The following is a 12,886-nucleotide window of genomic DNA, read 5'->3' as shown; positions in this document are numbered from 1 at the left end:
AAGGGGAAAGAATAAAGGACCCAAGTACTAAAGTTCATAGCTGCAGAAGTGGAGAAACTGAGGTAATATTGGTTAAGCCAAGCCAGGGCTGTGTAACTGCAGCGTAGTTGAAACCACACAGGAATAGTGCATGGAAATCTACATCATCTGTGCAAAGGGAGCCAGCAGTGCCAGAGCAGATCCCTTGGAAAAGGGTGATGTCCTGATGTACCCAGAATTTCAAGCATGGTGAAAGGATACAGGTGTTCCCCAGGCCTTCAGGGAAACACAGGTGGCACCATGAAAGCCATTGCTGGCATAACAATGATAACTGAGGTGGGTACAGTCTAAGCTTGCAATAGGATAATGTTCTTTGATTGGACTTAGGCAGACAATGGAGGATTTTGGAGGAGGATGAGGCTGCTATTTTAAGAAACTTGCACTGGGCTGTCACACAGCATAATATCTGAGCACATGTAGTTGCACACATTTGGTTTTAATAGCTTTAAAACTGAATTGCAGAGTTGGCATAAGACCTCTGCCTTGTTGGGTGTTGGTGGATGTCCTTTAAACTCGATTTGACATGGAAACCTCAAATGCTTAAACTGAATTGAAGGCTTGGCTCGTGGCTGGGGAGACGAGCTGGAATCTCAGAGACAAAGTTCCTCCCCACCCAATAACTCATGTCACAGCCTCTCCCCACTCCCATGACGGACACTACTAAAACTCCAGCTGTGAAGTAAAACCATCCAGCTAATGTCGTGCAAAAAATACCGCCCAAGAGAAGCAGTACTGTTAGAGTCATTTTTGTGTCCAAAGCAGATGGTGCAGATACAACCTGCGAAGCAGGAATGGTGATGGCAAGCACTGGGGATGTTAGGTCCAAAGATTCTTCTGCCCCTCCTTCATGGGAACAATGTTTTCCTCCTAACCAAGAGGCTGTGGGGAGGGCAGCTGCAAGGGACTAATTTGATTAGACATTATCCATACAGGATGATGTATTGACAGCTACACTCAAACCTTTCTGGGCAACTCATCTGTTGGCATAATAAGATTGCAGCTTATCTGATTTACTAAGTAATATTGTCATGGCACCTGCTTGTATCCATGAATAAGCTTTCCTGCCTGGAACCAAGGAAGCCCAGTGAGGATCAGAGCTGTGTCCCTCACTCCTCCTGGGACAGGGTCTTTTGCCCCTGATGTCCAGCTCAGTCCTTCAGCCTCACAAAGATTACTTCTTGCCATGTAGTGGACTAGTGTGCAAAAACTCATGGCTCTGTCTCAGCACCCTCTGTTGGCTTTTCTTTCCTCTCCATGGCTGTTCACGGGCCTTTAGATGGCACCACAGCATGACCCTGCCTCCAGGGCTATTGCTCCCTGTTCCAGGCAGTCGAGACCCATTCCTGTCTGTGGTCCTGGCTAGCAGAGCTATCAGGGTGGGAAGCTGCAGCAGTTTTCTGCAGGCACCCGTGGGCAAGGAAGCTGGAGATAGATGAGGGGTGAAGGTCATTAGGGAAGCTGTGGCTGCTCCATGCCTGGTAGTGTTCAAGGCCAGGTTGGACAGGGTTTTGAGCAACCCGGTCTAGTGTGAGGCATCCCTGCCCATGTCAAGGGAATTGGAACTGAATGAACTTTAGGTCCTTTCCAACACAAACCATTCCATGATCTATAAGTCTGGGGATGGTTCAAACTGGGAGAGCAGAGGACATGGCTGCCTTTCAGAGGGACCTCGGGGAGTGGAGAAGTGGATCCTACAGCCCACCCCTGGCAAGCTTTGAGTCCTGCCCCTAGTGCAGGATGGCAGCAAGAGGACATGTGTCAGCTGGGGGATGTGCATGAGCACGGCCTGAGCTGCACACTTGTTTTAATGTATTCTGGCTGTTACACAGGAATACAGAAGTGGAGCATAGGAGCACAGCTTAGTGACAATCCGAGGTTTGAAGAAGTCACAGCTTGAGCAGCAGCTTCTTATGCTAGAGCTCTGTTTTCTTGCTGATTTGATAGGGGATATCTGAATTATAGTAGGATCATTAAATGTTTATAATGAAGTATAAATCCCATGTGCTACAGTGAACAGGGGAAAGCATGCTGCTGGCATCTCGACTGCAAAGGGTGAGTAATGTGTTTTGGAGTCAAAATAAGCACCTCGACACCCCTCACAAAATTTTGCTTGCATTTTGGCCAGAATGTTGTCTCCATCTTCTCATGACCATTAGCCCTCCCCTTATGAATCCTTTTGGAGAATTACTTTTACATTAGCGTACTAATTTAAGTGTTGCATTGGTGAGTTGCAGTAAACAGTCAAAGATTTGAAACTAAATGGTACTCACAGAGAGGAAGTAGTGCTATAGACACATGCATAAATACAAACTTTTACTTTAGATAGTAGTATGTTCAGAGTAAGCAACAATCAGTAGGCATACTGGGTTAGCCTGCCAAATGCTTTTAAGCTCCGTAACTTGGTAAAACCCAAAAAGTACCTTTTCATGTTAACACTAGGCTACTTCTCAGTTAACTGTTTGATTTTATTTCTGAAATGAAAACCCCATACGAAACACCACCCCCACCCCCACCCCCCCCCCCAAACCCAGCCCTCTCCCTAAATTCAGAATCTTGCAAACTTTAAAAATAAATGCTTTTTTTGTTTGTGTGTGGTTTTATCAATAATTGCTGAGTGGTGTAATAGCACCTGCTATAATGGAGGTACTTCACTCAAGGAAATGGTAGTGTGTGAGAGGCCGGTCCCTGCACTGCCCAGTGCTCCAGAACAAGTCCTGAATTTCTGAAAGCGGCACGCTTCCCTTGAACTCTAGCACATAAGTTAGTTTTGGATTTGGCAAGTCTGGCTGTTATTTTTTAAGAGACATGTACGAGAAAAGGCATCTATCTTTCCCATGACAGAAGACTGGAAATGTACTTAAGTAGCCTTGAGGAAGTCCACCAGACCTGACATGGTGACATGCCTTCTTGTCTTTATCCTCCTTGTATACATTGTAAACATGGACAGACTCTCTTTCTCTTAATTTTATGGAGAGCTGCCTCGGTTACAAAAATTATTACAGTACAGCAGCAATGACAATTTCTGCAGTAAGACTACATAAGTTTATTATCTTGCAATTGACAGATTGTATCCAAAGCTCTTAGCACAAATCACCGAACCTTGAATAAGAAGATTACTTAGCTGGTCAAATGTCCTGTGAAGCTGAAGAACAAAAAAGATCATTAAACTCTTCCCAAACTCCACCATGTGCAGTCCTTGTGAAGCCATCTTCCCACATACTGTGGGCAGGGAATTAAGGAAAACATGATAGTAGGACACATGAAACTTTCATAAGGAGCATTAATAACACAATTATAGGTGCTCATATCTTCCCAGAAGTAGGTTTGCTCATGCTGTGTCAGTGAGAAATTACAAAGAGAAGAGGCTTTAAGAAAAGGTTTGCAGATGTCTGAAGAACAAAAGGGCAGCATCTGAAATCAGTGATTTACGGGAAACATGGCCACAATGGAAAAAAAGAAAGCAGAGAATAGCACTGTTGAGCAGAAAAGAAGTGGAACAGAGAAACTCACTCTAACTTCAAGAGTAAAGAAAGAGCAGAAGACATTATAAAGTAATGAGGAAGAAGAAAAGGGGTAATGAGTCCATATGAAGCAGTGGAAACAGCCAAGTATTGAAACACAGGAAGGAATATGGAAAGCATGGGTAGTACAGTGATGAAAAAGAGTGGTGATGAGCCATGAAGGCCATGAGGCAAATGCCAACAGAAAATGCTTGAGTATTGAGGAAAATCTTTGAGCCTCTCGCCAGGGAAGATCCAGCAGACAGATGCATTTCTGAAAGCCACGGGAGCTCTTGGGTAGGGGGAAATCAAGGCTGAAAGGGTCCCCTGGGAAGGATTTCAGTGTTTGCTTTTGGTTATTGAGATATGAACAGGTGGTGCCAAGTGATTCTCAGCACAACTGCTCCACAGCAACTAAACCAGGATGGGAAGATACTCAGAGGAATATGTGTTCAGGTGAGTTTAGAAAGAGGCTGATGGCTTGCTGAGAAGATGGAGGTGGCTCAGGGATAGGCCTTGGCAGGATGAGGTGACAGTGCTGGGCACAGGGATGCAAGCACAGAAAGTGGCTTTAAATCAAGGAACAGACTACTGTGGAAAACTGGGGAACAAGAAGTGTGAGACTGAGCATAGCTGCCATGGGTAAGAAAAGGTCAGGCCAAGAAATCATGAGAAAAAGCTGGGAGAGACTGGGTAGTCTCAGTGTACACAGCAGAACAGTGTAAAGAGGGGTGCAACATCAGCAGGTACAAGGCTGCAGCTTAGAGGAAGCAAGTACTCATATTCCAGAAGCCAGCAAAAAGTCGGGTCATACAGGTGTTTACTGGTCATAACAGGAGCAGCTGTAGCTCCTCACTTTGCTAGGTAAGTGCCCTTAGCTGATGAGAAGCATGCTGTGGTAAGAATGGGGAAGTTTCCTGTCAATGGAAGACTTGTTCTATCTCGGGTCTTGCAGTTTCAAAGAAAAACAGCTGTTTAAAGCATAAAACAAACAAAATTGCTCAGGAAATAAGTAGTAATAACTTAATCATCTTTGATAGCTTAGAAACCTTATAGTTCTTTTCCCGTTTGCAAAGCAATATAATGAAGTCCATCCTTTTCTCCCACAGAGGAAGCAGAGACAGAAAGCTGAAATGCAGTTGTATGTGAGAGCCTTTGGCTTATTCTGTAGCTCTGTGACTCTCTAATAAGCTTCATGTTCTCAACTGCCCTCTTCCTCAAGTTCAGAGAGCACTGACCTAAACCTTCCCTCCTTAGTCTGTTTCTGCCTTCTGTTGCAGATGGAAACTGTGTCCTTTAATGCTCAGAAAGGCCAGGTGCCTGACTAATGGCCTTTGGCTGTATGCACATAAGATTCCCCTGGCTTTGTTAATTTGTGCTTCTGGTTTTAGCTTTTAAATCCATCATCAGGACTGGCAGGGGCAGCCTGGCTTACCCAGAACTACTCAAGCTCTGTGCCAACAGTATCACTTCTGTAAAGTACCTTGAGATGCATACCATGTGAAGGGCTGTAAATACCCCACTGGAGTAATCTGGAGCAATCACCTGGAGGCAGCACTTACTGTCTGCAATACGTAATGGAGGACATATATTCTACTGTTACACGATGCTTTGCAACAAGTTAGAGCCTACAGATTTATTCCTGAGTATATGGAGTTAAGATGCTTCTGTTGCACCAATGGAAAAGGAACCAGACTTAGAATAATACAAGCATTATTTACGTCTTCAGGGCTATCCACCTACCCTCTGTGCCTCTTGGTTTTTGAAGGCATCCTGGGAATAACACCAGGGATTAAATAAAATCCAGTCTGCTACCTCATTGCAAAATGTGGCAGGGAATATTTTCTGCCTCAAGGGAACATCCCCCTTGCTCCTGCCTTGCCCAAAGAGAAGAGTAGGATCAGTCCATGGAAATACTCCACAGCTGTCTTCAAGTGCAAAGACCTTAGCTCAGGACAGCTGAACCCCTCTCATGTTTGCAGATGCCACCCTCCTTTCCCACTTGAAAAAGGCAGGCTCTCCAGCCTGATCTCGGCCCTCCAGGAGCTGATGCGTAGGCATGAAAAGACAAAATGTTTAACCAAATGCTGCAACTAAAATTAATAAACCTGCCAATGTCTGCAAATGGACCAGGTCAGTAGCAGTAAATACTAGATATGTATATAGATATGGCAACAGTACACCTAGTAGTAAATGCTAGAAAACACCAACCAAAATGTCCATCTCTTTATTTGGTTGTCAAAACAGGTCATTTTTTCACCAGGTTGCCTGAGGCCTGGATGATCTTGGTACAGAGCAGCAACAGGCCATTAGAGAAACTGTCACGGCTTGAAGAGGGATATCCAGCAGCTCACTAATCATTCTGCAACCATTGTCCATACAGTTGTGCAGAAAACAGGAGACGGCACAAAAGACCATCTTCCTTTTTGGCTGATGGATCCCAGTATGCTAAAATCCCACTTCAGGAGAGAGTTTAGTCAGCTTTGCATTCAGCCTGTGCTGAATGAGAGAGAGACAAGAACACTTTTTTGCTGCCAAGCTCTTGTCAATTGCCCTGAGAAAATCATTTCTCCCTGTTCTGGCTACCCATAACAGCAGAGGCCCTGAGGCTCCTTGACTCTTCCATGCTTTGAGCAGCCTCACGTTTTCACTTGTGAACTGGGGGGGGACATGTGTGTCTGTCTGAGATGTGTTGTGTGCACGCATAGGAGCCCTTGCTCTACCAACTGTCAGTCTAAACATTGAGAAAGAAAAACACTATCACACTTCAGATGGGAAAGGTGCCTTTCAGTTTTTGTTATTTAAAGCTGTGAGGTATTTGAATGGCACCTTGAAAGTAATAAGGCAGTGATTTATGATGCTTTTTTTATCTAATAACGTAGCACACCCAAGAACCTTACCCTTGAACCACAAGAGGAACAAACTTCAAATGATTTCCTCTTCATCTGTATTGAGTCACTCCCTTCGCAGGGAAAGATCAGCATTTCTGAGCAGAAGTCACAGAAACCCAGAACCTCTTAGTCAATGACCTTCGAGTGGTGTGCAAGCCTTATTGGGAAAACCTTGTTTCTCCTGCCTCCTGCCCTGGTAAGGAAGTAGAACAGACTATCACTGTCCTCTCAGTCCTTGGGACATGGGTCCTCCAGCAACACAGGCACATGTGTGTGACACCCCAGAAGGAAGCCCTCCATCCTCAGCCTCACAAGTTAGATCTAAAGCTGGAGCAGGAAATCCTCCCAACTTACAGTGCAATAACCTCTACAAGAGATGCCAAAGCTGACTCAAAATGCATCTACACGTAGTTGTTTTCCAGCACCCTGGTAAACAAGCCCACAACTTGAGTGCCTACTGGACAGCAGGGGACTTAATGCCTAGCGCAGGAGGCTATTTAGAGTCCTGATACTGTGCCATCAGCTGCTGAGCTAGCACAGCTGAGCTGCCAGCAGTGCAATTGCAGTAATTCCCAGAGCAGTTTACCCGTGCTTATTCCAATAATAAGGCAGAAGGAGAAGGGCTGCTAGGGGTAGGAAACCCAAAACTGCTGCTGCTGAATTTCATATGTTAGGGCAGGTAATAAGATTGTCTTGCCTGCACACCTGTTTTACCAGGCCACTGAAACTACCAGTTACTTTGGTGCTGAGTCCAGTACACTGAATACGTGCTTTATTTGGTCAGGACAAATCTTCTATTAAAAAACATTCAGTTTTAATAAGCAGGTCTGGAACAGGCCCTTGGATACCTTCTTTGACAACTGGATCCTGCAGTGTAGCTTTGTTTTTATACAATCTGTTTCATGTTACACCAAATTTAACAGGCCCAGGAATATCCTGCAGTGCTTTTACACCTCCCTTTCTTTTTCTATGTGCAGCACAAACTACCATAATACTGTGAAAATGAAGATTAGTTTTATTACTTTTTTGTTATTCCAAACAGCATACAGTGCAGTGACAGATGTTATGGTCACCAACCAAAATCTTGTGTTGTGATTAGCTATTATTAGCATGCCTCTAATCCCCAGGGGATTAAATAGTCACCTAAGCATGGCTTCAAGTGTCACCTATGTCTCACACGGACATAAACTAATCTGTTTTGTTGGAAACAGACAAAGCAATGAGTGTTTTGAAGCCCTTCAAATTCACAGAAAAGACTGCACTTCTTTCTCTCTCAAATCCCTGAGCCATTCTGGAAAAGCACACTTCTGCACTCAGATTCAGTGTCAGCAGGAATTTCTTTGAAAATACAGAGGGCATCTAGCATGCAGAAGTCAGTTTAAGAATTCACGTTTTATGTCATTCTTTGAGTGGCAAAGTACTATAAAGAAATTAACTAGGCTTTCTGTTATTTTCCTTTCACTTCTAGATGAAGTAAATGCTGCTGGTGATGAAGACACAATTGCAAGGAGTGAGTGCGAGGGGAGCTGAAAGTAGGCTGCACAGTGTGTGCTTAAGGCCACAGGCAATGAGCAGTGCCCGAACTGACAGAGCTGGTTATCTTCACACTCAGTGCAGGAGGCCACGAGCCCTGCTCAGTCCTTTCAGGGACACTGCTCCACTGGAGCATGGTGCATACGGTGAGCAGACAGCTGTAGCTCAAGGATTAGTCTGGCAAAAGGCTATTTGGCATCCTTCCAGAAAATCAGGCCAAGGGGTCCAGGCAGGACAAGGTAGATCCACATTGCCCAGAACACAAAGCAGCTGGTACCTCTCCCCAGGCCTCCAGGTCTTGGTGTTCCTGGATAAACCCAGTCAAAATGCCCAGGGGAAGAAGGATCTTTGTGCATGACACTGGCCAGCCCAAAAGTGCTCCACCTGCCCCAAAGAAAGCCACTTATAAAAGGCCAAGAGCACAGGGTGTGGTGGTGTGGCCCCACCATGGCTGGGGAGGTGATGGAGACAGCACGCAGCCACTCCATCAGGCAGAGCGGGGCACGCTGTGGCACTTGCTCCTGGTCTCCCCCAGCCCAGGATTGGTGCTGTCACCTTCCCATCTCAGTTATCAGCAGGTCACTCCCCTGTGAAGTTGCCCGGTTGCCTTTGTAGCCATGGAGATGGCATGAACAGGGTACGATCAGTCTCTCTGCTAGACTTGTGCTTGCAAAGTGTCATTGCTTCATCTGAAGTGCAGGTAGAAGCTGTACACAGGCCAAATCAAAGTTTCCTCTTGCAGCAAGCAAGGACTGTCTTTCCATAGTAATAGGCAACTGTAAACAAGTTGCCTAGAAAGCAACGCTAGTTATGGGGCAAGGTTGTATGCTTCCGATCAGGAATTCCTGGGCAAGTGGTTGTAAGTGATCTCTGCAGCAAGTCCAAGAAGGCTTTAGCCTTACTCTGAATGCCCAGATTGTTGGATCAGTACCAGGAGGTTCAGGACTCTTTGGGCTTACTCCATAGGAACTACAAGATTATGCCTACAGGGTATGCCCCAGGCTCCCCAACACCCGGGAGCCTCATGGGAGAAGTAACTGCTAGTGCTGGCAACTGCTAGATGAGTGTCTGAAGTCTCAAATCTCTCAGGCAAGCCTGGGTAGAAAGACTACATGAGCAGCCTTTGCAGGTGGGGAAATTCCTTGGGGACTGGGGAAATGCTAAGAATGGCAGGCATGGTTTGCTAGCAAAAATGTTTTTCCAGCCATTTCTGCCTTTTCATCTTTTTGTGCTTTATTGCATCCCCATGGAAGGCTTCTAGGAAGAACATGCTGTGAATAAGAGAGCTACAGTATTTATGCAACTGGAAATGTTGACAGGATGAACTGGGAAGAATGTGTATTTCAGTGCACAAGAGAACTGGGCATTCCAAGATTTTGATGTGAACATGAAGACAAAATCTTTCTTCTCTCATCTTCACGCCCACACACATACCTCTCCCTGTAGATAATGCATAATGACTTTCCACTTTTTCAAGGATCACCTTAATTTGATAATGCAGATATTGGAGGAGCTAATTACATACCTACCCCATGTGAATTGTCAAATATGAACACGTGCCTATGCAGATGAGTATGTATAGTCCATGAGTTTCTCTGGTTAATGCTCTGCGCTTATTCTCCTAACACGTGTTAGTAGCAGAAAGACTTCAATAAGACAAAGGTGTGTTTCAATCACATCAGCAGATTTATTAGCTTTCTGGACAGCTTTTTCCATTATGTAAAAGCTGTGTTTGTATTAGGCTGGCAGTCAGACCCACCAGTGTGAGGATTACAGTTGGTTTTTACATAATGGATTATCCAAGATTAAGAGTTTTATTCAGGCACACGAGCAAAAATAACCAATTAGTGACTTTACACATTCATTATTTAAAGGCAGCTGGAAGGCATTTGACACAAAACTCTCCTGCTGACTGCAACCCAAAGAACGAAGCAGAGTGGTCTCAGGGATCTTGAGCACCTCTACTCCAACAGGTAGGTCTCTCTTCAGCAGAGGTGGGCCAGATTAGCATCTCTTGCAGCAGGGAAGTGCAGGCTGCAAGACAGCAGCTGTAACAGAGTAGCTGCTTGGGTATTTGGAAGTCCTGGATTGGTAGCTCACCTTGGATGCTGCAGGCAGGTTTCAGGTAATTGTGTTTTACCTTGGCATCAGAACAGATACTCAGGGTCAAATACTCTCCAAGAATCTATAATGCAAATGCTCTCTCCTCAAAATGTGAGAAACGCAAATATGCTGGGATACAGATGAACTGGGATACCTGAGAAAAGCCATGGCCACCTTGTGGCTGTGCTGCAATGGCAGATCAAGCCTCTAGAAACTGAATATCATGTCATGTGTGTAGAGGGAATGGTATGAGGGCAAACAATACTAAGATGTATTTTGCCATTAGGGTAGGCAGCTAGGAAGAGCCTGTTTCAGTGATGAGAACTAGTCATAAAGAACATAGCATTGCTAACTTAAAAACAAAGTGTACGCTCACCATCCTTTCAACCCACAGCACTTTACCAGAGCTCATTGCAACATCACTCTTCTTGTGAAAACAAAAACCTAAAGAAAATCAAATTTGTATCAATTCTTACCAACCTCATCCAGAGTCTGGCTTGATCTGCAATGTAAAAAAAAACAACCCACAATGCTATTACTGGCAAGCAAAACACTCTTATGAAGTAATTGCCACTGATGTCCAATTTTGGCTGGATCTAGGCACCACAATGCCCTAGTAGTTTCTCAGGGGATGAGTTAGTACTCTACTCAGCATGGAAAAAAACTAGTTTTAAAATGAGGGGAATCTGTATCTGTAGGCACAGCACTAGCTACTCTACATCTGCTAGCTACATCTATTGCATGAAATAAACCCCCATGTTTGCTTTTGTCTTGCAGAATGAAATACACACAATATGTTTTCCTGGCCTCAATCTTTTCTACTGTTGAATACAGCCTGGCTCAGACCTGCGCAGTGGAGTCTTTTGCTGTGAAAGACAATTTTGATCCGAAAAGGGTAAGTATGGTTACTTCAACCATATATGTAAAGAAGCTTCATATATTAACTGTTTTTCCAGGTTGTTGGTGGTGCTAATCTAAAGGGGTTCCTCACCAAGAAGTTAACTTCTTTTGTGTGTGTCTCTCAAAGTTCCTGTAGTTTGTTTCTCTTACTGATGTTTAACTTTCTGAGCATAATGGTAAAATCAGCCTTGAAAGTCAGGGACACTATTCTGTTAGATGTCACCTTCTGTTAGCTCAAAGCTTGGTGCAGATCTCATCTTTGAGCAGTCCCATGAATGAAACAATTTCGACCAGAGAGAAAGTCCCAGCACATGCCCAGGGGACTTGCATCCACCACCAGCCATTCCTGGGAGTCACAGCAAACTGCTGATTTACCTAGCTGGGTATCCTGAACACAGACTCTTGTTTAAACGCAGCATTTAATCTGCCTGCCTCCGAGGAGGAAATCAGGGCTAGCTTAGTGCTGGAATGGTCCAGAACTATTTAACAGTCCCTCGGGAAACACCACTTGCAGCTGCATCTGGGAAGGGGTCAGCACTTTCTCTATACAGGATTGGCTTTGCTGGACACAAGCCCATCTCTGAGGAGAGCTTTGGTTTTAAAAAGTCAGAGTGTTTCTCAGGCTCCAGTATTTGGGAATTTTGGACTCTGCTTCAGGGTTAAGCATGTAACGTGCCAAGCATATTTCATTAGCTTCTCTGGAGAATCAAATTTAACACAGCTAGTTCTGCTTTCCTCAATATTTCTACTAATGATGTTAACTTTTGAGAGGCTTCCTGTCTGTCACCTGTTTAAATCTTGTTTTCATTTTACTAGATGTTGCTTGTGCATTTTCAGGGACCCGTGTTTTTCCTAGGGGTTTTCTTCCCCTTAATTTCATTCCATTTCCCCTGCTGCTAACCTCCCCAGCACATCCTTTCCTCTTTATAATGCAGAATTGTTGCTTTCTGCTTTGCCGGTTTTTCACCATCAGCTGGTGAAAAGATCGACTGTGGCCCCCAGCAGCCACAAGAGTGTCTCCAGCCGGCTTGCTGAGGTCTTTGTGGCTGCAGTTTGGCATTGTTGATTGCATCTTCCATGGAAAAGCAGGGGCCTGAATGGGAAGAGGGAAGAACCAGCCTGACTCCCAAGCAGGCATCTCCGGATGGGAGAAGCTCTCTGTGTCGGGTCCCTGTTGATGGGGAACATCTCACGCAACAATGAGTACATGCACACAGTAGTGCAGATATCTGCTAGACCCACTCCTGGAACAGAAGCAAGGATTCATTAGGCAGCGTAGCAGGACTTGTGTGCTACATACCCACCCAAACTCAGACTTTCTCCATAGGCTAGGCAATGGGTAGTTACAAAAATGGTGATCAATCCAGATATTAACAGTCTTTCATTTCAGTATGCAGGGAAATGGTATGCCCTGGCCAAGAAGGATCCAGAAGGCCTTTTCCTTCAGGACAACATCTCTGCTGAATACACCGTGGAGGAAGATGGCACAATGACAGCATCATCCAAAGGCCGAGTCAAACTTTTTGGGTGAGTTCTCTTGACTTTTAGCTCTGGTTGCTGCCATGAGGTACTAGAGGAGGGGGACATGGACTGTGATCTACCCTGAGTACACAACATAGAATCGTAGAATAGTTAGGGTTGGAAAGGACCTTAAGATCATCTAGTTCTGGGCTTTATTCATCAAAAAGGGAAGCACAAACAAGGTAATGTATTAGGGGTCAGAGGTTAGACACGTTTGAGTCCTGGTTACTTCTCAGCCTGGCTCTGGTCTAGGTTCATCACAAAACTATTGCATAAAGTCAGTTATAAAGTTGAATCTTGAACAATGGAGTGGTTAGCTAAATGAATTGCAATCAAATGAGAGGAGCTAGCAAAGCCTGTGGGGCTCTTACTCCATTGAGAGGTTCAGTGGAAAGAAAG

General features: G+C 44.8%; 1 protein-coding gene across 3 annotated transcripts in view; it reads left to right on the top strand.

Moving 5' to 3' along the window:
• LOC130608537 (purpurin) overlaps positions 1 to 12,886 on the top strand; it is a 32,724-nt gene that overhangs the window by 15,977 nt on the left and 3,861 nt on the right. For 2 of the 3 annotated variants that reach the window (XM_057426521.1, XM_057426519.1), the window contains exons 2-3: positions 10,844 to 10,961; positions 12,357 to 12,493. In XM_057426521.1, coding sequence (XP_057282504.1) covers positions 10,845 to 10,961; positions 12,357 to 12,493 — 254 coding nt within the window. In that variant the 5' untranslated portion in view covers position 10,844. Of the gene's footprint in view, positions 1 to 9,819; positions 9,937 to 10,843; positions 10,962 to 12,356; positions 12,494 to 12,886 lie in introns of those variants that run through there. The other variant, XM_057426520.1, reaches the window with a different exon arrangement.

Source organism: Pezoporus wallicus, unplaced genomic scaffold (genome assembly GCF_028554395.1).
Source record: "Pezoporus wallicus isolate ANWC-B61680 ecotype Strahan unplaced genomic scaffold, APGP_CSIRO_Pwel_v1 contig_5116, whole genome shotgun sequence".
In the NCBI taxonomy this organism is placed as follows: Eukaryota; Metazoa; Chordata; class Aves; order Psittaciformes; family Psittacidae; genus Pezoporus; species Pezoporus wallicus.
The sequence above is the reverse complement of the archived record's forward strand: the minus strand, read 5'-3'. Positions and strand labels throughout refer to the sequence as shown.